At 44.4% G+C, this 24,547-nt stretch overlaps 1 protein-coding gene across 1 annotated transcript in view; it reads right to left on the minus strand.

Annotated features, from left to right (window-relative positions):
- LRIG1 (leucine rich repeats and immunoglobulin like domains 1) overlaps positions 1 to 24,547 on the minus strand; it is a 120,522-nt gene that overhangs the window by 47,595 nt on the left and 48,380 nt on the right. Inside the window, exon 3 of the mRNA XM_067542082.1 lies at positions 20,774 to 20,848. Coding sequence (XP_067398183.1) covers positions 20,774 to 20,848 — 75 coding nt within the window. The remainder of the gene's footprint in view (positions 1 to 20,773; positions 20,849 to 24,547) is intronic.

Raw genomic sequence — 24,547 nt, forward strand, 5'->3', positions numbered from 1 at the left:
TAAGCTCTTCACAGCTACAAGTAGACCATGGGAGGAGGGTGTGAGGAAAGTCATAAAGGACACTCATAGTTTGGGATTAAAGTCAGAACACTGTTCACAAAGCTCTGGTGAGCTTATTGCATCCCCAGAGGACTCATCCAAGTGGGCCACTAGCCAGAAGGTTTATTTTCCTTGCCAACGGGGGACATGAGGTTTTGTGCTGAGCAGGAAAAAGATGGCTGAATTCCCCCAGAAGCCTCAGACAGTCGTAACAGCAGTTCTGTGCGGGCAACTGAGGCAGACATGGAAGCTGCAGATTTAACACTCCCTTGCTATGAGTTGTGGGCACCTGAAGCTTCTGTAAGGAGCAAACAGTCCTCCACAGCCCTCTTGTACTAACACAAGTGTGAAGGGAATGGGACATGCACGCTTCTCGTCTGTCACATGCTGCTCTGCAGTGGGCATTTGGGGACAGTGTTACTGGATGCAGACACAAGACTCCACATGCACAGGCAGCACACAAGCGAATTCAGCTGCCCCGGAGTAGCCTTGAGGATCGGAGGATTCTTTCTCTAGCCCTCCCCCTGGCCACAGTTCCAAAGGACACAGTCTATTGACATGCTGGGGCCAGGTGTAGGGCCTGAAGGCAGACACAGCTTGGTAACTGAATGCTATCTGTGTGCTGCTGCCGGAAAGCTACGCTGCTTCACTGTCCCCTTTGGAATGTTGCTTTTGCAACAATAAAAGTGAGAAATTTGCTCCAGTCGGCCCACCCCCCAATGGCAGATTAAACGTTACGGGCCTTCATAAGCCGGAACCCTAGCGTCATCTGGCTTGCATCTCATTGGCATGTGATGTTGTCTAGCCCTGTCTTACTGCACTCTGGTAATTCCCCTGGGCACGTCCTAGAGTGGCATGGATACCAAGGGTCGGGCAGCTACCAACTGATGTAAAGAGCAAGTAAAAAACAAATGCTAAGCAACCCAACAATACACAGGAGGAAGAGCAGAGGACAAGTTTCTTGTTGGGCTGCAAACCATGAGAGATTTGGGCATCAAGAACTTCAGAAAAGCAGGTGGGGCACAGTTAGCAGCAGGAAGCAGCTGGGGAGATGGAATTTTCCTGGCAGCTGCCTTCAATTAGATATCACATTGGCTATTTCGGCAAGATCACGAAGGGCCAGGTTACGAGCCCCTTCCCCCCGTGGACAAAGCAGTTACTCACACAACTTGTTCCTGGGGAGTCCACGAGTCTACGTGTGTGAGACCATTGTGACCCAACGCTTCCTCATCTGGCCCCATGTGACTTGAAAGACAGATGATGGGCAGGGGTTTGTTGAGCTGAGAATGGAAAACTCCCCTCCCCGGCTGATAAAGTTTTGCTCCCAAATGCTGTTTCCCACACATCTAGAGGATATCCCTTTCCAGCTCACTTCCACACTCACAGACAAGTTCTTGTCTAAACTCCCACCTCCATTAGCTAATTGGCTCTGGCTCATGCAGCCCCGTGTATGCGTGCGCCCCTGTGCGTAGAGATGACTTCATTGAAGAGTTGCATCACCTCAGCTCCTGCCATGAGCCAAACAGTTTCACAGGGTGGCCTCCCAACGTCTGACTGATGACAGGGGAACACAGGGTTTTCCACAGTCACCGGGGCAAACTACCACCCGGGAGTCTGCATTTATTCAGCTCACAGCCCCTCTGGGTTGCCGACATCTCACGCAGGTGGCGCATGGAGCACTTCCCACCAGCTTGAAAAGCATGCCCGGTTCTAAGAGTTGCTCAGAGAATAACCGCAGCTGCCCTGCTGCAGCATTGCACTACTAGATTTAAATCATTTTAACGTCAGGCTACGGGAACTACACAACTGCCAGGGCTTAAGGAGCGGATTGATTAAATAGCTCAGTGAAGGTGGCCGGTAATTATTCTAACACTGCCTTTGTAATGTTCATAATACTGGACTTTCAAATGAAAGAGCAGGAAATAAAGTTAAAATGGCAGAACCTACTGGGAGCCCACACATGATAACAACAATGGAACAAATCCCCTTACAGGAAAACAGAGTATAGAATTTAATAGAAAATAGCCTTTTGATGGGAAAAAAACCCCTACAGAATTACCAGTCCTCTGCAGTATTCCATAGGTTGGGTGAAAAATTCAGTGGAAAAAATTCATCGTTCTCTAGTAACTCCTAGAGAACGCTTAAGAAATCCTCCTGGTGTCATCTCGAGTATATCTGATAACTTTTCCCACCACGGCACAGTAACAGTCCCAACCAGACTGCACCCAAATACTCAACACATTTTGCTTGATCTTCAACAAATATCTTAACGTTTTATCCGTGTCTGTCTTTTTTTCAATCTCCTGGGCATTCTCCCTCCACTTCACTGGCTAGGATTCCTCGAACACCTCAGTCAACTCATACGTCACTTGATATCACTTAACCCTCACACCCAGATGTTGGCGTTCTAAACTACCCCGCAACACACTGTGTGTGTGTACGCTTTGCCCGTTCCTTTAAGAGGTAATAATAAGTATTGATTGCTAATTGATACTAATTAACGAGCTGAGGGTGATAGGCTCCAGAATCTGGCTCCACAGAACTAAAACCAACAAGTTCAATATCTTGTAGGGAACCTCGGGTTGTATGGCAAGGACACGCACACTGAGGGCAAAGCAAAGCCTTGAAGATTTTCATTCAAACAAGTAGTAAAGACAGAAAGGCTATAAAGTTTGTAAACAGCTAGGAATAATGCAGTATTGAGGATATCCTTTCATATGATCAGAGACTTGTATACTTACACCCTACCTTGAGGACCTGGTGGTGAGAGACACAGGAAAAGCCTTGCCTCTGGCACGTGGAATGAGTCCGATGTTCCCGGTTCCCCAGTGCCCACAAACAGGAACAATGAAGAGCTTAAGGGTCAATAATGGGATCACCTCCACCTGGTGGCTTGGCCTATTATAGGCCTGAGCACCATCGTGAATATTCACTCTGTTGCCCAACCTCCCATGTTCAAATCTAACTTCCTCACCCTCTAACATTGGGTTGCTCTTATCCTATTAACGTATGAATAGCATTTAACTCATCATCATCTACATCGTTTGTTGCTCGAGCAGGTTTGTGGTTAGACATCTGCCCATGATTCTATCCAAAAATATCCACGCCCTGTATCAGTTCAGTGTTGCTGCGGTTACCTGGTACCGTTGTATACCATCACCTTCTACTGAACATGCTATTCCCAGTTCCCCAAAATCTAGGGTAACCGTCGGGCCATTTTATCTATGCTAAGGATCACAGGACTCCTCTACTTTATGCTAACTTGCTTCAGCCAATGTCTTACAAGATACAGGCCTCTAGATTCCTTTCCATTACAGCAAAGAAAAAGAAAAAGCTAAGCTAGTTCAATGGGCTACAATTCACATGCACGCATGCACTGTCTTCCATTACTATCAAGCAGAGATATTAAATGTAGCTGTCGTGGGTTCAGTGCAAACTTACATGACATAAAACCTTTCTAAAGTGAATGAGAAGAACTCAAAGGGTCACACTCTCTGGACCCTTTGCATTTTCGGCATTCATTTAAGCTTTCTGGCACTTGGACAGTGCAGAGCACAAGGTCTTTTCCTGAGCACATTGATACAATTGATGTAGTTTAAAATTTCCTCCCCACCCCCCGGGTTTTGATCTGCATTTATTCACGCAAGGCTTTTTGATCTGGCCATGATTTGATTTTTGATAGCTTTTACAACATACGATTTCCTAAGCCGTCAGCATTTGATCCAGCTGCTCCCATTAACAGAGTTAAAGATGTGGGGTAGGCAAGATTAGGACATTAGTCTCTCAACACTGAGTGTCTTATCTATCCAGTAGATTACAAAAACACTGTTATGACATCAAAGTAAATTAAGATGCCTCGAGACAAGGCAGCCTCTGTCACACATGCAACTGCCCCGCCAGTTATAGAGTGATTCCATATACACCAGACACTTGTTGCTGTCTTTCAAATACCTGATGTTCTTTTAAGTTACATGAGAGCCACGTCTCCTCCATAAACTGAGCCCAATCTCTGTGCACCTTCCTATCTGTGGCGTCCAGGTGCCGTTCAAAAGGTGCTGATAGTGATCTACAAAGCTGTGAGACTGTGACCTTCTTTGAGTGGGGCCAGGCTGCTTCTCCTGCTGGTTCCCAGGACTGGTGGTGGAACGTCTTCGCCAGAGGCTACGCACCTGTGGAAACTCCTTGCTGTGCCGCAGTTTGGCCAGCTTCGGGGCGTAGCTTGAGGGTGAGGCAGGCAGGTGTGTCTTTGAAATGGAGGATACTGTTTTCTGGCTGAAGCGAGTCACCCACGTGCTACCTTGCTGAGGGCCACGCAGGGGTCTCTCCCCTCCTCACTTTCCTCAGGGCTCCTCCCTCAATCTCTGGGTGGGTGGGGAGTAAGTGAAAGGCTTCCTGCCCCAATTCCCATCGCCCTTCCTTACTCAGAAGATCTTGCTGAGGCAGATGAGCCAACAGCTTCCCCTCCTCCAGACAAAGAAGGAGCCTTCGTAGCTTCTCGACAGCATCACTCGCTCAAGTCAGATTGGACTTGAAATTTCTTCCCCTTCCCCCCCTTACTGGCTGTATTGCCATTAGTGGTCCTTCCCCCTTCATCCTCTCCCTTTCCTTCCCATGGCAACCCCTCAACGGCCCATCCCCACACTCCCTGCCCATTGCCCTTCTCACTTTTCTCTTCCCCCTCCCGATCCACTCGCTTTTTTACTTCAGCAATCCCTTTCCCTCCCCCAGTTCAATCCTGAGTGCCCTTGTCCCCTGAAAATCTCCCATATAATGACGGCTTTGTAATATAAATGAAAAATATGAACAAACACATGGCAATCGCCTGGCCTCACCCTGATTCGTTTGGCTCGGACATCGAATCCCTGTCCCCACTTTTTGTCTTTAAACTCTTGGGGGCAGGGACTATCTCCTTGAATGTGCTTGCCCAGTGTCTAGAAACAAAAGGACCCTGAACGGCACTGGGGTCTTTGGGTGCCAGCAACAACCATCATCCTTCTCCTCAAAGACAAACTGGATTTGTGAAAAGGAGCAGCCCTGGCTGAGAGTTGGTCAGAACTAGTCCAAGTGAAAAGACAAATTTAATCATCCCCAGGTGACTTTCTGAGCAAGAAAGAAGCCACAACATCCCACTTGAAAGTCTGCATCATCTTCCCGATCCTCTCACAAGAGAGTTTGTAATCCAGGTCACTCAGGGGAAAGTTTTCAATTCAAAGTCACTGGGCCTTAGGAGCTTTTGAAAACGGTACCGCTAAATCACGACACTGATTTCTGTTTTTATTTACATACCAAACCAATGAGCAATGTAAAGAAGTTAAGACCTGACTATAAATTGCGGCGGAATAGTCAGTGTGTGTTTGCGGATTGCTTTATTTTGCTGTTATTCCTCTGCAGGGTTGGGGAGGGGGAGAAATCAAGGGCAGAGGAGTAACTTTTAAGTGCAAACCAAATGTAACAGCTCTGCCAGAGACTCTGGGACGTGAATCCAAACACTAATTACAAGCAGATTGCTTGAAATCACACACCGTGTCTGCCTGCAAGCTACAGTTTGACTCACTGGCCTAGCACATTTCCTAACATCTTTCATTGGATTACAATAAAAACACATGGATTTAATGAGGATTCTGTCACCTCGGCTCAGGAACAGGTTGAGACAGCAATGACGTATTGGTACCACAAAACGTTATCTAGTCTCCTAGGGGCTGATGCAGCTCCCACTGACTCCAATCTGCCTTGGATCTTGCCCTTGAAGGTGGGAAACCAGTTTTTGACAAACATCCCTAAATCAAGGCTCCTGTTAACACTTTAGAAACCCAGAAGATAGGAGGCCGGCTGGCTAGCCTGTCCTGACACAACGCACACACGCTGTTGAAAGGGTTTATCTTTGTTGTCAGCAAGGCAGCGAGGCAGGCGGATAGCCCCTGGGGAAACGTTCCTGGTGGGCTTTCTACAGCCCAGCTGAGAGTCTGAGACCGTTCAGCCTTCAAGAGGAAAAGCTCCTGCCTCGAAGGGCAATGTTCACATTAGCAAAGAAAACAGATGAAGGAGCCCCAAACTGACAAATCCATGCCAGCTGTTCCCTAACACACTGAAACGGGAAAGGTAAGGGCCAGGATTCTGCAAAAAAGTGGGCCCAAAAGGTTTAGTGAAGTCAAAAATAGAGCTCTGAAGCAAAACCGGTGTTGTACTAACCCAGGCTTATAACAGAGACATACCTTCATCCACTTCCTACACACACCACTGGGGAGCGTGGAAGTCACTGGTGCACACTTACTTGTCACGAATCCAGTCAAACTGTTCACCTCCCTTAAAAGGAATGTTTTATTCTTTTATTTTGAAAATGAAGTAAGTTAATTATTTCAAGAGCATGACTTGGAAAAATCCCGAGTTCAACGTGACCAAGGAGTGTTTCTAGCTAGTGGGACACTACTGCACCTTCTTTCGCATACACTGACGCTAACGGTCATTCCATGCAGCAATCACTTCAGTGCAATCCATGAACTACAATAAATGGGTTAGTGGAGACAACTTATTCTTTTAAGGCTAAGCAGCATTACCCATACGTACAGTCTCTGTCCCAGATATTTATTCCTAATTGCTCAGATCTTCTACAGTTAAAAACAACAAATTTCTTCTCACACACATGCCTATTCACTGGTTTCATTTTCTGACTGTGTTCATTACCTTCCCCGATACGCAACTGAACATTAAATAGTTTGACAAGCAGAACATGTATTCTACTAACCACTTTCTCCCAATCAATACTTGTGTGTAACTCCCACTAACAGGGAGAGTTATGTATACACTTCGATGGGAGAATGGTCTCTTAAATGATCCCTTCATCTATGCACACGAAGGATCATTTTGTCCTTAATAACCGGCATTCAGCTGTTTTTCCCCTCAGATTGTTATTTTTGCAATGGCAACATCAGAACATTTAATATGATCATCTCTTGTCTATGCCTGCAATTATTTGAGGGAATTTAACATAGGTAAAAGGTGCCAGGACTACCAAGTATGGAGCATCAACTCCTGTTTAGCTACAAAACAGAAACCATAACCTTCCCACACTGTCTTGCTAATATATCACAACCATTTAGGGCTGCATATACAGTAGGGTTCTTCCTTCCCAGATTTCCCACCATGGCTAATGGTTGGAATGGTGCAAGCACTCATGTAAACAAAGTGCATGGTACCCCCTGGTGTTTTAACCTCTGGGTCCTTAACCAAGCTGAGCAGGAACCATTTATCAACCACTGAAATGGTTTTATCCCTGCTGTAAACGCAGGGCCTCACGCATATTGCCTATTCGTTGAGTTCTTGAGCCTTTCACAATACTTTCAGGCAGCCAAAAGTGGAATTTTCAAAATGTTGGTAGTCAAGATACTAATCAAGGCACAAGGATGTTAATCTGTTCTAAAAACAACGGTGATCTTTCGATTCTTGCTTTTAACCATTCTAGTCTATGCCTGAACATAGGATTGATAAGTATTGCACCTTTTGTCTGTCTTTCATTCCCCAAAAAACAGTTTTGTTACAAAAAAAAATTTGAGTCAATATTATCTGGCACATGAAGGCTGAAAATTAGAACTGCCTGGAAAAAAAAATAATCCAGAAATTTTCACATGCGCTCTCCCCCCCCTTTTTTTTTGGGGGGGGGGGAGTAGAAGGGTGACAAAATTTGAAGTTTTCACACAATTTGCATCAAAATTTCAAACAATATGAAAAATGTTGACTAGCTCTACTGAAAATATTCACATCCAGCAATCCTAAAGCAGACTGCTAGAAATATATACACCAATAGACGTTAAAGATCTTTTGTAAAAGGCAGGAACCACACACACAGTACATATCTAGATAGAATTTAACCGGCTTGCATTGGTCTCACTCCCCCTAGATCAAACTAACGTGGAATCACTACTGAGACTCAAACTAGCAACTTCAATGTGCTAAAAGACAACAAAAAGCACCTTTCATCAGTTTAACTCAGCAGCTATTTATGGTTTAAATCTGTCCAACCTGTGAGCAACTAACATAAGAATGATCTTTGCAGTGATATGTTTACTTGATATTTGCCGTTATATTAGACAGACAATATACTGACAAATATTAATTGTAGTAGGTTTTAGCTACCTCAAGATCCAAGTATGAGGTTATTTTTCACACTGACTTACCAGAAGACCATGGCCGCAAACTACTCCTACAATTAATCTATGTCCGATTTGCTAAGGAAAGAATCTGGAAGACCTCCTGTGTAATATCACATGGACAAATAACTTGTACTTCTACAGAGCACCTACCTTTTGAGGATCTGGAAGTGCTTCATAAGCATTCATGGAATTAATTCTATCCTAAGATAGAGTAGATATTATCCTCACTTCACAGATGGGGGAAATTGATGTGACTTGGTCCCAGATCACAGCGAGTCTGTATTGTATCAACGAAAATAACTCCAGTGTCCTGACACCCAACCTTATACTCTGCCTCACAAGCCCATCATTCCTCCACATCCAAAACAAGAAGGAAACTGGCCTGCATTGTAAGCATGCACTAAGATCAAACCTAGTCCAACATAAAACAAACAGCCTACTCAAAATGGTTTTCCATTTGCAAAACATGAAGTTGCCAATGTTCCATACGATGGCCGCCCTCCTCCAGAAGAGATGCATTCACCATAAATCTACTTAAGCAACATTAAGAGTTAAACAGAACTCCAGGAAACGCCCCCATCTTTGTCTTTCTCCTTTTAGCATGCACAGTTTCTCCAGATTTCTTTCTGTCACTCTGTTTGCTGAGCCTGAGGAAGATCTGTTTCACTGCTGCTGCTTTCTAAAAAAGAAGGATTACTCATTTCTCTGGAATAGATTCAGATCCTTTGCCATTTCCATGTGTCCACATTATATTTGCCATCTTGAAGAGGACACGCAAATGATCAGAACGGTTCCAACAACCAAAAAGAAAAGTCAATACGACATCTCTTCCCTTGGTGTCTGGGAGAATATGATTAATGACCACTTCCTCCACTGGGAAAGGCTCTTGCAATCTTTGGCCTTAACAACCAGCAGACTTTACACACCAGATTCCTAGTACGAACTCCGAATAAAACAAACAAAAGAGGTGGGTTTAAGAATATATTATGTTACTCCTGTAAGAAGGTTGCATAATAAACTGTCTGATTTTCCTACATTCATTTTATTAGTCTTCAAACATTGATGGAGCAAAAATATATATGAAAAGGATCAAACTTGGCAGTCCATATAGAAGCAACTCTCCCTCCCCCAATGGGGTTGGGTGAAACTGCCTGAATAAAGACTGTAGAGCCGGCTCTCCGTTGCTTTGAGCCAAATTTGGAACTGGTGCAACTGGGTGTAAATCAAGTCATTTTGATGGAACCGCACCTACTTTACCCAACGCAAATTATTATGCAACACAGCCCCCATACTGCATTCTTAGCTGCATGGGCAGAGTCCTGCATGTGTGTGGAATCTGTTGACTCCAACTGGACTCTACGTAAGTGCAAAGGCCCACCCACATAAATAAGGTCAGGGCCCAGAGAAGTTGCTGGCTCTTACTGTCAGGTCAGGGTAGAGGATACTTAACAAGCATAATTGTTCTCCCACCTATTTTGGGGGAAGGAGATCATGGCTAGCATTAAAAGGCCAGTGCATCCATGGATTCAGAAGCTATGTGTTTAAAAGTTCAGCGGTAAACTGAAATCATGAATGGAGACAGAGAAGTGGAGAAAGAGCAAAAGAAATGGAACTGCAGTGTGACACTAGAACGGGAATGATCTCAGCTACAATACAGTCACAGGGAGAAGCAGTGGGCTGTAGGACAACAGTATGTGTCACTGTCCTGTGCACATCTGGCCTTCTCATCACTCAGACAGCAGATGTACAGACTTAACCCGCTCCGCCTCCCCATGCAAGAGCTATTTCTGTGTGTAACTCGGAGTTTGGCTGGGAAACAACAAGGCCATTTCTGTTCCTATGTCAGGGCAATCCCTTAGCACTTGAAAAAGGGGAGAGGTTCCATTCAGCTGCTCTTTATTAAACTGAAAGAAATACAAACTGTTCCTCCTGTGCATAGATTTATCGTTAGAGCCACCCTCAAAAAATAAAGTCAAAATCTGTGGCACATAGAAGGATCACAATGAGGCTATACGGATACTCTTTGCCCAAACATGAACATTATGGGTCTGATCCAAAGCCCATTGAAGGCAGTGGAAATACTTCCCCTGACTTCAAAGGGCTTTGAATCAGGCCATGTGAAAAAATACTAAATTCTCTAAGGATTCTGTATATGTATATATATAATGTTACTTTTAAGCAGTGCAAGAACCAATCTTCAACTCCTCTTCATTGTTCTTGGTACATTTGGTCCGTTTTATCTGCCCATGCCAGAGCCTAAAAGTCATGGCCTCAAACGTCACCTCTGAAGAAGTCATGGGATTTTGTAACTACCACTTCTTGCAGGCAGCAGCTCTAAAAGTTTCTGCACTAACTAGTCCCTTTTCTTGCTATACTGGTATGATATGTGTCGTGTTTAAGGCTGCAATCTGTGGTTAAATTTGAGAAAATGAACACCACAGTGTGAGGAATACTGGCATAGTCAAATCAGTTCCTCCACTCCCAAAAAACATCCAGCACTGGGTTCCACCACCATCACTGGACAAGCGTATCTAGTGGGAAAAGACATTTTCCTCTGCAAAATGAGGGAATTACTCTGATTACATCATTTATAAAATGGATGAAAAATTCACTTCTGATTTTATAATCTCTAGTGAACTAGAAGGGGAGGGCAAGCAAAGGACAAAAAGACCTAGGTTTGTAAAAGAGCAAGATCAAACGGTTTTAAACAATTTTTCAGTAATCTCAATTGAGAAAATGTAATTCATTATAAAACAGAAATGTTAAGGAGTAAATCTCGTATGGTCAGTCTTTGAGTCTAAGGTTTAAAAGAGAGGTTAGAGGGTAGAGATGTAGCCTCTACTTAACCTGCTTAACCTGAAATCTTAGATTTCAATCTGATCTGCCTTAATTGGTTAAAAGACGTTTTGTCACCGAGATCTTTAAAGTTTTAGTTGAGGCTATAACGAAGAATGCAGACACCTACTCTGTTCAGCACGTAATAGTTTTTCATTTTTTAATACAACTCAATCTGCTACCTAAGAAATATGTTTTTTTTATGGTAAAAGTATGTTAATGTTGCAAAGCAAATGCAAACTCAGGGATTTAAATTGTTGAGAGATGATTCTATAAAAGCAAGCACTGATACTGAAAAAAAAAATTTGAGAAAATTACAAGCAATATTAAGTTAAGAGCCAGTGGTCCATCTAGCCCAGTGTCCTGTCTTCTGACAGTGGCCAATGCCAGGTGCTTCAGAGGGAATGAATAGAACAGGTAATCATCAAGTGATCTATCCCTTTGGCCATTCCCAACCTCTGGCAAAGAGTAATCCCTGCCTGTCCTCGCTAATAGCCATTGGTGCACCTATCCTCCATGAACTTAGCTAGTTCTTTTTTTAACCCTGTTATAGTCTTGGCCTTCACAACATCCTCTGACAAGGAGTTCCATAAGTTGACTGTGCGTTGTGTGAAGAAATACCTCCTTTTGTTCATTTTAAACCTATTAATTTCATTTGGTGTTGTGGTTTTGGTGTTGTGAGGAGTAAATAACACTTCCTTATTGATTCCTCATGATTTTACAGACCTCTATCATATTCCCCTTAGTGGTCACTTTTCCAAGCTGAAAAGTCCCTTTCTTATTAATTTCTTCTCAGATGCAAGTTTTTTCATGCACCTAAATCATTTTAGTTTCTCTTTTCCGTACCTCTTCCAATTCCAATATATCTTTTTGTGATGGGGCGACCAGATCTGCACGCAATATTCAAGATGTGGGTGAAGCAGGCAGTAAAAATGGTGTTAATATAGCCTTTGCCACTTTCAGCTAGTATTCAGCTAGGACAGAGAATGGGAGCTGAGGGAAAATAATACTTTAATATCCTTCTAATTAATCCAGGATAGAGATTTCTGATAGTTGAGGGCTCTTTAATCTAGCAGATAAAGATTCAATGGTTGGAAGCTAAAGCCAGACAATTTCAGACCAGAAAAAAAAAGGCACACATTTTTAGCAGTCAGGGTAATTAACCATTAGAGCAACTTATTTAGGGACATGGTGGATTCTCTGTCCCTCTTGGAGTCTTTAAATCAAGATTGGATGTCTTTCTAAAAGTTATGCTCTGGCTCAAACAAAAGTTATGGGCTTGATGCAGAAATTATTGGGTGAGGTTCTCTGGCCTGTGTTATGCAGAGGTCAGACCAAAGTGTCACAAGGGTCCCTTTTGCCTTTAAAATCTATGAATCTTAGCACTTTATTAACTGTCTTGGTGTTCTGAGCCACTCTTGAACAAGCAGGGCATTTCATAGGTCTAGTCTGTTCCCCACCAATCCCGATTTCCAATTATTTGCATTCCTTTATTTGGGTCACTTTACGGGATATATTTTGTCCATGGAACAGCAGATAAGTTTACCCTCCTCCATTAAGCCTCTCTGTTTAATTACAGTTTAAGATGAATTGATCTTTACATTAATGAGCATGTAAAGCAAATTGATTTTTCAGGAGCGTTTTATGATCAGTTTTGCAGCAAAATAGTCCCGTTGATGTCCCTTCTCCCGTAAATACACTGTAGAGCTCTGCTGTGTCCTTTATGAAACAGCTAATCCTATTTTCCACTCCTTTGCTCCAAAAATCCTTCTTCTGGCTTCCTTGTCCTCCACGCTTCCCCTGAGCAAGGTCAAGGGGCCAGATTAGCTCAAACAGCTTTATTTTTGTCAACAGACGGCTGACTCGTCTGGGTCACAGTCCACTTCTGTTTCGAGACGTTGACATTTAGGGTTTTAGAAGAGTTACAGTGAAAAAATGAAAGTTATTTTTAACGTATTTAACCTGTGAGCTTCCTTGATTCTTAGCCAACTGAGGATGAATAAAAGCGCCGCAGGCAATGCCCCAGTAGCACATTACCACTGCTGCACTTGTTTAAGCCCTTATTTTCAGGCTATCCATTTGTACTCATGTAGCCCCCAATCACTGTATTACCTGAACACCGCACAATCTTTAATGTATCTATCCTCACAACGCCCCTGTGAGGCAGGCATCTACTGCTCCCCCCATTGTACAGAGGGGGGAACTGAAGCAGAGAGAGACTTAACAGACTTGGCCAGAGTCACACAAGAAGTCTGTGGAAGAGGAGATAAAGGATCTGGGGTCGACCACAGTCTATATTAGCACTGTAACCATGGGATCATCCTTGCCTCTCAATCCTCTCAGCTAATCCGTACTTTCCAGAAAAGTCATCAGCTGGACCAGTGTTTCTCAACCTTTTAAGTAGCAAGTACCCCCTAACTTTTGAAAATTTTAATAAGTACCCAACACTCAATTTTCCACAGGATTTTATATTTACAGACTAAAGTGAGCCCTATGTTGGAAGAAGAGCTGAGTATATAAAGCCGTGATATGACAGATGTCAGATCTGGTCTGGGTAGAGTTACCACCTTTACACCGGAGGTGCACAGCTCAAGTATGTACCTGGGCTAGAGGTGATGTTGGCCAAAGCTAGGAGGCTGTGAGCCGCATGCCAACGCTGGGGAATACAAAGCATGGCGTCAAATTTTTTGCCATAGATTTGAGAGGAGGAAGGGGTGAGAGAGAGACAGGAAAAGAGGGTAACTGGTGAAATCTGGGGCTGTCATAGTTGTCAATGTCACTGCTCAGCTAGAGGAGTGGAATGGACAAGTTTTCTGGGCACTGGGCTTTGAGCCAGGGAGGGGAGCCACCACCTGGGCAAGTTGCAGGTGGCTGCTGCCTGGCTGCCACCCTGGGAGGTGGACAACTGCCACCCAATCCAAGCTGGGGCAGAGGTGGCTTCCGCGCCGGCTGGGACCCAGAGATGTGGGCAGGCGGCTGCAGCCTGTATTCAAGCCGGGGCGCTGGAGGCTGTCCCTCGGCTCAGAGCCGGGGTGTGGGTGGCTGCCACCCAGCTACGAAGCCAGCTCATGAGACGCAGAAGGCTGCCACCGGGCTCCCACCTGGCAGCTGGGACCCAGCGGGAAGTGGGGGGCTGCTGCCTGCCTCCCAGCTGGGAGCTGTGACTGGGCGGGAAGCGCCCGCCTTCCCCAGAAGCCAGGGGCTGCCACACACCTCGCAGCTGGGAGCTGGGACCGGATGGGAAGCAGGCTGCTGCCGCCCGGTTTCCCCAGAAGTCAGCAGCTGCCGCTCACCTCCCCTTCACTCTGTTTTTCACCGGGTACTCCCTGCCTGTGTCTCTCGTACCCCCAGGGGTATGCGTACCACAGGTTGAGAAACTATGATCTGGACTAACAAGCATGAGGTGTTTTGAGCCGAGGCATGGCGTAGGGCTTCTGTCGGCTAGTGTAATTCTCTTAGGCTGCTTTGAGTTTCTGAGGGAAAGTTCTGCATATTCTTTCTTTGCCATCCTTCCAGGCCTTAACTAGCAAAGCAAAGCGGCGTCAGCCATACAGTGTACCTAGTCCATGGCGAGTTCTGTGTTCTCTATCATTCTCCCCTTCGCCTTGGGACGTCATCAGAAGGACTCACCCCCCGATGCTAAAAACTAGCTCTGTCACACAGACATGCACACAACTTGCCACTCAGTGGAAGATCAGGTAAAAGCCTGAGGCAAAAGGTTTTATGCAGGGCCCAGAGAGTTAACACACTCGGTCACAACAGGACCTCGGCATGGGCATTCCACAGCGCAGAGCACACCAATGAGAGCAGCCTTCCATCACCTCCCAAATGTTCAAATCGAGGAACCGTGGCAGAATTACAATGGCCGCAGGAATTGTAGGACAGATTCTGCTCTCAGTTGTGCCCATGCAGTTTCAGAATTAGTCCAGATTGACATCAGACTCTGTAAAAGTGGAATTTTCTGGCTCTGGTGTTATAACGTAACAGATGTTTGCATTTAATGTCTGGTGCCGTCTTTATTCGGTAACTTGTACACAGATATTTTTTTCCCACCCTATTCTATTAAAAGCTTTACCAAGTTCCTTATGTTTCCTGCCATTGGAGATGAGCCACTTTGGCAACATTTTCAAAGTGCAAGGCAAACGAATTGGCTCTTTTATGAATAATTAAACCAAATTACAATTTATCTTCACCGCTACCAGCCTGCAACCGCTGCAGGTTTGCAGCATGGTTTCAGAATCATTCTGCCGATAAAAACTTCCCATGTAACACCACGGGGGTCGCCTGGGGACAGGTAACATGAACACCGCAGATCCTACATTTGGTTCTCGCTGCACTGTGTCCCTCTGTAGCCAGGTGAAGTTCAGGTCTGTCACGAGGGAGATATGCTGTGATTAAAGTTATGGCTGCAAAACCAAGCACCGAAAAGGTAGGAAATGCCAGTATGAAGGCCATGCTAAGACTAATTAACTATATATTCAATTAAAGAAACCTGAGGCCTGTGGGGCAAAAATGCTATGTGACTGACTAATGTCTCATAGTGCATATATACAAGGGACAACCTCAATTCAGGTATTTGCTAGCTTTCCAGTGCTTGATTCTGTTCAAGTAATAAAAGGGGTTCCCGTCATTTTATCCCGTTTCAATTAGTCCTGTTTTCACCCCCACTCACATTTCCAAAAGTGAGCCTCATTACAGATGCCAAGTATCTGTCTGGATAAACCTTCCTAAGGCAGGAGACTGTAACAGGTCCAGCACAAGCGGTCCACATCAGAAGAAAACAGAAGGAGAAAGCTGCCCTGTGTGTCCATCTTGTACAAAGTGAGAAGCCAGCCAGATAAAATTAATAAGCCTGTGTAAACTATAAAAGGTTTGAGGCGAGGTCCTTAGAGAAAACCTATTGATGGGATAGACACAGAGGGGGCAAATGGATTAATTCTAATGGATTTCAGTTCTGCCACAAAGTACGTGGGCCAAGATTGTCAGAGGTGACAAGTGATTCTGGCTGCTCAATCTGTGACACGTGAGGGACATGATTTTCAGAAAGTGCTGAGCCCACCCTCTAGGTCCCTTTAAAGTATTTCTGGTTGGGCACCAAACTCTGTGAGACACACATAATCAGCAGTTACTTTTATAAAGTCCTGGCCATGGGCAGTTTTACCCACTCCTTTAGTTCTGTGGTGAGTTTCTCAGGGATGTTCACAATGCTAAGGATAATTATAATTTCAACCCCAATTCAGGCAGGAAGAGAGGCAGAGATTAGTGGTTTAACCCATTCAAAAGGGTATTGAGAATGACAGTATTGCTCTTACAATACATTCATGTGCTTCTGGAAAATACTTAGACTGATGCAATGCACAATCTACTTGAGAGGTTTCTGAGGTAAACACACTTCAAACTTTTATAAACATTTTTAAAAAACAGGAATATATTTATTTTTCTTTAAAAGAAGGAATACACACTACTGTGCAACACACTAACGCGTAACCCAGGACAAAATGACCATCTTAATTCTGAGTTTTCACTCTAAATTTGACCTGGACAACATCCCTAATTCTAGATTAATAGATTTTAAGGCCAGAAGAGACCACTATGATCATCTAGTCTGACTTCCTACAGAACACTGAATTTAACCCAGTAATTCCTGCATGAAGGCCAATAACATGCGGTTGAACTGCAGAATATCTTTCATTTAAATAGTCCAAGTGATGGAGAATATCTCTCTTCCCTTCGTAATCCATTCTAATGGTTAATTAATCCATCACTTAATGATTTTAAACATCTTTTTCAATCATTTATTGCCTGTGAAAGAAACTAAAATGAAATGCAACTGTCTGCAGGATTCGCCTAAACAGATTAACGAATAAGATCCTTATTGCAGAGAGGCAGCACGACTCCAACTAATCGGGAGTCATTTATGTATGGTAGCTGAGCAAAAGAGTGCATATTTCAGAACAGTGAGACTAGGCGGGTCTGTTTAGGTTATTGTCCTTGTATCACTTGGCCTTCCCCCTTCTGTACTCCTCTGAAATTTCAGAGGAACAGTAAAACTATATGCTTTCATTAGTCAATTATTCCTCCTTTCCAAGCAGGTTACTTCATTCTGGGCATAGAATATGTAAACTCTGATGCAAAAGCAAGGTGTAGTGATGTGGAAGGGGAGGTCCTTGTCTACTGGCTAGGCTAAAAACAAAAAACAACAGGGAGCTGCTGGGAAAATCGGGCACTTACTAAGGCACCACAATAAGAATCTAAGAGCTTAACTTTCGTCTCCTATTTTAGGAAATCTGGGCCTAAAACTGCATCCAAGATGACAATTCATACGCAAACTTTCAACCACAACTGCCATCACCCCTCCTCAGTCTTTCAGTAGCCAGAAGTGATTGCTGACTCATTTGAATGAAGGTCTTTCTACAGATCCAGGACTGGTGGTAATAGAGGAGGGCTTTTCTCCTTCATAGTATGTGCAGAAATGCTCTAAACCCTAATTCTAGATCTTAGCAACCACATTTCCAAGGAACCATAACCCAAATAAAAACTAAACACACTTCATACCAAAAGAGATGTGACAGCCAATTTTAACTTAAGTTCCTTAAACTGAATTAAGACCTAGAAGGAGTTCTTCTGCTTTACATGTTTTTATACAGCCTAATGGAGGCAGGAGCAGAGTCAATTTGTTTCACTTTATTCTGCACTTGTTTTAAGTAATATACATGAAATTTTAGTCAGCAGAGCAAGTTTGCTTCAAAACATTCACAGCTGCCTAGGCTCTGGAGGTACGGACACTGGTGGAAACAGGCAGAGCAGCAGCTAATGTGAAGGGGAAGAGATACACACCAGTGTTTACAAATGCAAGGTAAATGAACTATGAAAGCTACTGCTCGTGCACACTGCTGGGTTCTATATTAACTGGAACCACCTGGGAGTCATGGCGGGTAACTCAGTGAAAATATCTGCTCCATATGCAGTGCGGGCTAAAAGAACCCCAAATCTTAGGGCATCTGCAGAACGCATAGAACCACAGACTCAGAGATTCCTAGATCAGAAGGAACCACTGTGATCATCTAGACCAGTGTTTCTTAAACTGGGGGTTTAGAGGGGTCGCAAGTGCAGATCTGGTATTGGGGGTGGCAAGAAAGGCAATTGCCTGGAGCCACAGGGGTGCCATGAAACTAAGTTACATGCCTCAGCCCCGTGGGGGTGGGACTCAGGCTTCAGGGGTACAGTAGTTTGGAAAGGTTAAGAACCACTGATCTAGACAGACCTCCTGTATTACACAGGCCATAGGACTTCTCCAAAGTAATGCCTTGAGTAGATCGTTTAGACAGGATAGGAAATAATACTGATAACATGATAATGCCATTATGGCAAGTTATGTCCCCCCCTCACCTGAAACCCTCAGTTCAGTTCTGGTCCAATAAATAGAAGAGATCCACAGATGACCAATGAAAAGGATTAGAGGCCAGGAAAGGCTTTCATGTGAGCAGAGATTAAAATATAAATAGTCCTCCCTTTTCTTTTTTTTTTTTTTAAAAGAGGAGTGAACATGATACAGGAATAGAAAATAATGAATTGTAGAGACAAGGTAAAATCAGGTGCTTGTATTTGCTTTCTCCTAATGCAACAGGAAAGAAGCATCAATGCAATTGACTGAAAGGCAACTGATGGAAAGAAATGCTTTTTATGCAACACGTAATTAACCTGTCGAATTTATGGCCTCAAGATATCAATGAGGCCAAAAACTTTCAGAGATTAAAGAATTAGACATTTATATGGATAACAAAAACATCCACATTAAAAAAAAGGGGAGGTGGAGAGGAATAAACCTTCATGTCTATGTCTAATCCATCAACTGACAGAGTTTGGAAGAAACTTCTGCCATGGGCAGGTTATTCGATAATTGTCCAATAGAGGGATTATCAGATCTCTTAGTGAAGCATCAGGCACTTGTCATTATCAGGGTTTGTCTACACTGCAATACAACAACCACGTCTGGCCTGTGTCAGCTGACCCAGGCTCGCAGTGCTAGGGTACGGTGTAGAAATTTGGGCTCCAGCTCAATCCCAAACAGCTTCATCGCAATTAAACAGCCCCTTAGCCTGAATGCAGCTGACACGGGCCAGCCATGTGTTTTTAATAGCAGTGTAGACAACATACCCTCGGAGACAGGATGGGCCACTAATCTAAGACAGTTCCAGTCCATCAGTTCCTCTTGAATATGGTCCTGTAAGTGTCAGGATGAAGGAATGGAAACATTCTGGAACATCATACCAAAGCTCAGATTCTCAGTGTCAAATTCTGATCAGTTACACCCATTTAAATCCAGAGCAGCGCCACTGCACATGAAACATATTAGTCTAGATTTACACTGGTAAATTAGTCTAGATTTACGCTGAGCAGAATTGGGCCCCTGGTAAAATCTGGAGGCATCTCCATAGGCTCTGTCAAGGCAGCTGCCTATTTTGGATGACTCCATAAAATAATATTTCTGAGAAGCAATTCACTCTAGTGTTTGAAGATTTTCATTTAGACTTTGAATGCTACACCAGTGCTAAACCAAGCTACCTCGTGCTTCATTGACACAAATTAGCGGTGTATCACAGCTACTCAATACTTCTAAAAAACAGTCTCTAGTCCATGGTCAGCCAAGAGTCACAGCTCCTTCCTGACCTCGGAAAGAGTTAACTTAAGGGAGACGGGGCATTCAGCGAGCGTGCTTTGCCTTCAGAACACAGGGCGCACTGCCAACACAAATCTCAGCGCTACAGACCCAGGCAGCAATCTTATTAACAGCGGTTTTAAGCCAAGTCCCCTCAGTGCTGCCTGTTGATTCTGTTTCGTTTTTTAAAAGTAAACACAGGTGAGGCAAACCCAAGGTTAAAGCACAAGACACAAAGGGGTTCCACAATGGGTTGCTAACGGATACCGCTGGGTTGGCTGCTGATTTAGCTGGTTGGCTCTCTCCCTGGGCAAACTGTAGAGATGACTTAGGATGCAGGAAGCAGGTTTTGGGCAGTGGACTGTTTCCCTTTACACAACCTTTAAGATGTGTAGTCCCAGCCCTCGCTAGCAGGACAGAGAAATGCCTCCAAGCCTGAGAAGTTTAGTTTCAGACTTTCATACCCATGTTTGCTAACTGAAGATGCGTGTCCAGTTTAGCTACATAAACGCTCATAAAAAGGCAGCTGTTCTGAATGCTCCTACTCCTCATTCCTCTCTCTCCACTGACTCAGAGGCTGAAAGCCTTCGGGAGCTCCACCGTATTTTAATTGGTCTTATTACACATAGTGATTGTGACTATCCCGCGTTACACTTACGGCTCCCAAAATGCTTCCTCGCCTCTGAATGGGAAGTTCTGTGCACAGCCCTCTGACTTGCGGCCTTATTGCCAGCCCCCGGGGCCGAAAATCAGGCCCCGAAAATCATGTGTGGCTTCAAAAATGAAATGTCTTGAAATAAATACATTTTGGTTTCTCTTTATTTGCCTTCTGGATTTTAGCCTTCAGGGTGCACTCAGGTCACATCCTCCAGCACACAGGCTAGAGATTTATTTTAATAAGCGCTGAGGTTCTCCTGACTCCAGGAGTTAGGGCTTTAAGTAAAACCACCAAATATCATAAGGCTCACAATAAAAGCGCAAAGGATGGCCGCAGTGGCAACGGGCGTCCCTTGGGTAACACTTTACACTCCCCTGTAAATGATAACAGATTGCTGAAAGCAAAAGGAACAGGCATGCGGGAGCAATGACTTACAGGTCGAGGAAGACGAGGTGGGAAGAAGGAGATCCCAGGGACGGAATTGCTGTCAGCTGATTGTTACTCAGTCGTCTGGAACAAACAGAAATGAATGGGTTAAACGAGCGGTTGACGATGAAGTCCGTACTAGCTTGGGGTGGCTGGAGTCAGGTGTTGTGTATGAACGCACAGCTAATTTGCCTGTCATCAAGAGCTTGACTCGCCTATAAGGCTGACCATTTCCATGTTCAGGTGTTTGCTGGGCCTCTTTGCCGCTCCGATCGCAAAGTCACTACCGACAGCGCGTCAGGCGAAACCCGTTAGCCGCGATGAAAAGCAAGAGGCCACACCAAACTGTGAGCACATAATCCGGCCGCTCCGCTGAGGCGCAGCTTCCACTGAAGTGAATGGGAGAATCTGCACACCCCTAACACCTCTCCTGCTAGGCGGAGGGCCTCGAGCACGCCCCAGGTGACATTAAACCTCGTGACATCTCGCGTAAGATGAGTCATGTGCTCTTAGCCGCATGTTACTCTGGGAAATCAGAGAGACTGAGTCCGTGACACAGCTGGGAACGGAAGCCTGACCCCATGATCATCACCACCATTTATCTGCACTGCAGAAGCACCCCCCGCCCCAGCTGTGATCAGTGCCCTGCCATGCTAGCCGGCGTACATGTGCATAGCAGGAGAAGTCCCTGCCCCAAAGAGCTCGTCCACACGCAATTTTTATACTATTTTAACTATATGGGTTCAAAACTTGAATAGCACAGCCCTCTGGTGTGGGTGCAGTTCTACTGGGACACAGGTGCTTACACTGGTATAATTTATTCCTGTACATTTAGGGGAACGCACTAACGCAGAAGGCACTTTTATACCAGTAGAACCCTGACCGGATCCAGAGGCTGTACCATTTTAACCATTTCGATCAAAAAATTAGTTTGGTTAAGTTCATAAAAACGGTGTGTGGACCAGGTCTAAGCCCCAGAGCCTTCCCCAGGATAAATGGCAGACTCTGCACCGAAGATGAGGAACAGACAGAGAGGAAGTCAGGCCAGAGTCCTACAAGCACCTACACCCAGTGAGTAGTAAGGCAGCCACGGTCACGTCGGAAATTCATGGCAGTGCTGGGAATTAATCCCAGGTCACCTGGCTCCCAGGCCAGCTCTCCAACCCCAACTGTAGCCTTCATCTCTGCTACAGACGTTGGGCTCCTCCCCACGCTGACGTGTCACCTTGACTCTTACTCTCAGGCAGGAAGCAAGACAGTGACTGCTTAGTGGAAGCAAGATACCAGTATAACAGGCTCAACTGTCTTAGAAACTGAAGAGCACAATACTGAACAATGAGCTCTGATCTGACACTTTTCATCCATAGATCTCAAAGCTCTCCCCACAGGAGGTCAGTATCATTATCCCCATTGCACAGATAGGGTCACTGAGGCGGAAAGCAGGGAAAGTGACGTGCCTAAGGTCTCCCAGAAACCCAGACCCAGAGCTGAGAATAAAACCCAGGTCTCCTGAAACTTAATTCAGTGCTCTGTCCCCTCGGCCACACTACTTCCTCTTTACAGGGACACGCCTAGGAAAAGCCATGGTGGTATGTTAGAAGTGTCGTGCCAGTAATCCAAAAAAGTAGTTCACCATTCTGTTGCCTTAATCCCATTAATTAAAAAAAAAAAAAATGTAAATACAGTGACTTGAAATAATTCAAAACAAGTAACTAATTCTATTTACACTTCTGTCACGGATCTAGTTAAGGTTTGCTTTGACTGGGGTACATGCAATCTTTTTGAAGAACATTACTCGTCAGCTACCGTTCCAAAGAGCCAACACCAACTAAGGGGGAGGTTTTGCTACTACTACTGAGCGATCAGATACAGAAACGTCTCTTCAATGGCCTCATGTTTGAAGGGTTTCCCAGCGTGAAAGCAGATCTGTGTCATGTGATAAACGCCTCCTCAGTTTAAAGGGCCCTTCTTCATAGGGTGAATTAGTCAATTAATTACTATAACAGACGATTGTCTGGCTGCTTGAAAATTACCTAATTTCTTGGCCATCTTGCTTGCTTCCCCCTGACCAGGCTGAAGCAATTACAGCCATGCCACTAGCAAGGCAGGGCAAGGGGAAGCGCTCATTGCAATACTAACACATCCAGGGGGTTCAGGAGCCCCTTCCATGATGCAGAATTTCACAGGGTCTCTTGTTACAAACTTTCTAGATTCCTGTCTATACAATCCCACCCCGCCCCTCCTAAAACTACTCCTCTGGATAGACTGAAGAAGGCCAGTGCATTGCTGCACTCAGCAAAAAATCCTTTCCAATGCACAAGCCTGCAGAGATCCTTATGATGGCCGCTCAAAATTAATCATAAAGCAGCACAGATATCTGACACCCCCGCCCCTCCCCTCCACTAGGCAAAAGGTGGCTCCCCCTCCAAAGGAATGAAGGAAGGTTACACACAAGGAGTAATCTTTCTTGCAGTGCTTCAAAACTACACTTAACCAAATATCAGAAGTCAGCAAAAGGAGCAAAGAAACTTTGTAATATAGCAGAAAAGTGTAGAAGAGAAGTGGATGAATGCCATCCTTTGTGCAGGGTGGGAAGGGCAAAGAGACAGTGGCAATCTACATTAATTCTGCTTTTCTAAATAATTTTTTGGGGGGTGTGAGAGAAGTGCAGCAGTGTATCTACCACCGAACTTCCTTCTGGCTTCTCATAGAGTAGGCAAGGTATTTGATTTCACATGGGCTTCCAGGTAATGCCGACAAAAGTGCATTCCTGAATTCAGCTCTACTTCTAACACCTGGACTATATTTAAAATGTAAGAAAGTAACTCGGGGCATTGTTGTTCAATGAGGTGCTCTGCTTTAAAACTAATAGCATATTATTATTATAATGAGAAGGAGGAGAAAGAAAAGATTATTATCCCCATTTTACAGATGGAGAACTGAGGCACAAAGCAAGAACTTACACAAAGTCACATAGGAAGTCTATGGCAAAGCCAAATCAATGCCTAGGGAAGCCATTTCCTAAAAACACACGCACACCCTCCTAAATGGAGGTTATCTGTTTCTAAATAAACCGTAAGCAAGGTCCACTTTGTTTGACCATTAAACAAAGACGTTAACATTCTCCTAAAATCTTCAGAAGTAATGGGGGTAGGGAGGCAATACAGTAGTCACCATGACACAATAAAATCACATTGGGGAGTTCAGTGTGGTATGTTTGTGTGTATTAAAAAGAAAAAAAACCAAATAGAAATCCGGTCACTTAAGAAGAGTTAAAGGAAGTTTTCAGGTACTTCACCTGCCTCCTGAACTCCCCATTCCCATTTTTGTGGTTTTACAATAACTTTCTGTCTATTAAAAATATATATATATATATTTCTTTCTCCCCTGTGGCTGTGAGCAAAATACAAAAGTAGCTGAGGGACTCCACAGTGAAACTGACTAGACACAAAGTGCAGTGAAATACACAAAGTCAGCTGGAAAGAACTGATTTTATATTGTGTGCACACAAGCGCCCACATGAGCATCTCTCATACATTTGGGCTTAATTCTCATTTACATCCATTGTAGGATCCCTTTAAATTGCCAGAGGAGCTTTAATGCCACTGAGAGTAGGGTCCATTTTTCCTCCTGTGTTCCAGTTATCGCCATCCTGTTGTAGCACTGACTGACTTGTAACAGCCGCCATATGCAAAGAGTTCTATCACTTAGGTGTGATTTTTAATTTGGCAGCATCCCTTTATGTCTATCACAGTAAAGTGGCTCAACCAGATGTCACACCCC

The sequence above is a fragment of the Emydura macquarii genome, unplaced genomic scaffold (assembly GCF_026122565.2).
Source record: "Emydura macquarii macquarii isolate MOO-44397 ecotype Brisbane River unplaced genomic scaffold, CSIRO-AGI_Emac_v2 contig_71, whole genome shotgun sequence".
Classification (NCBI taxonomy): Eukaryota; Metazoa; Chordata; order Testudines; family Chelidae; genus Emydura; species Emydura macquarii.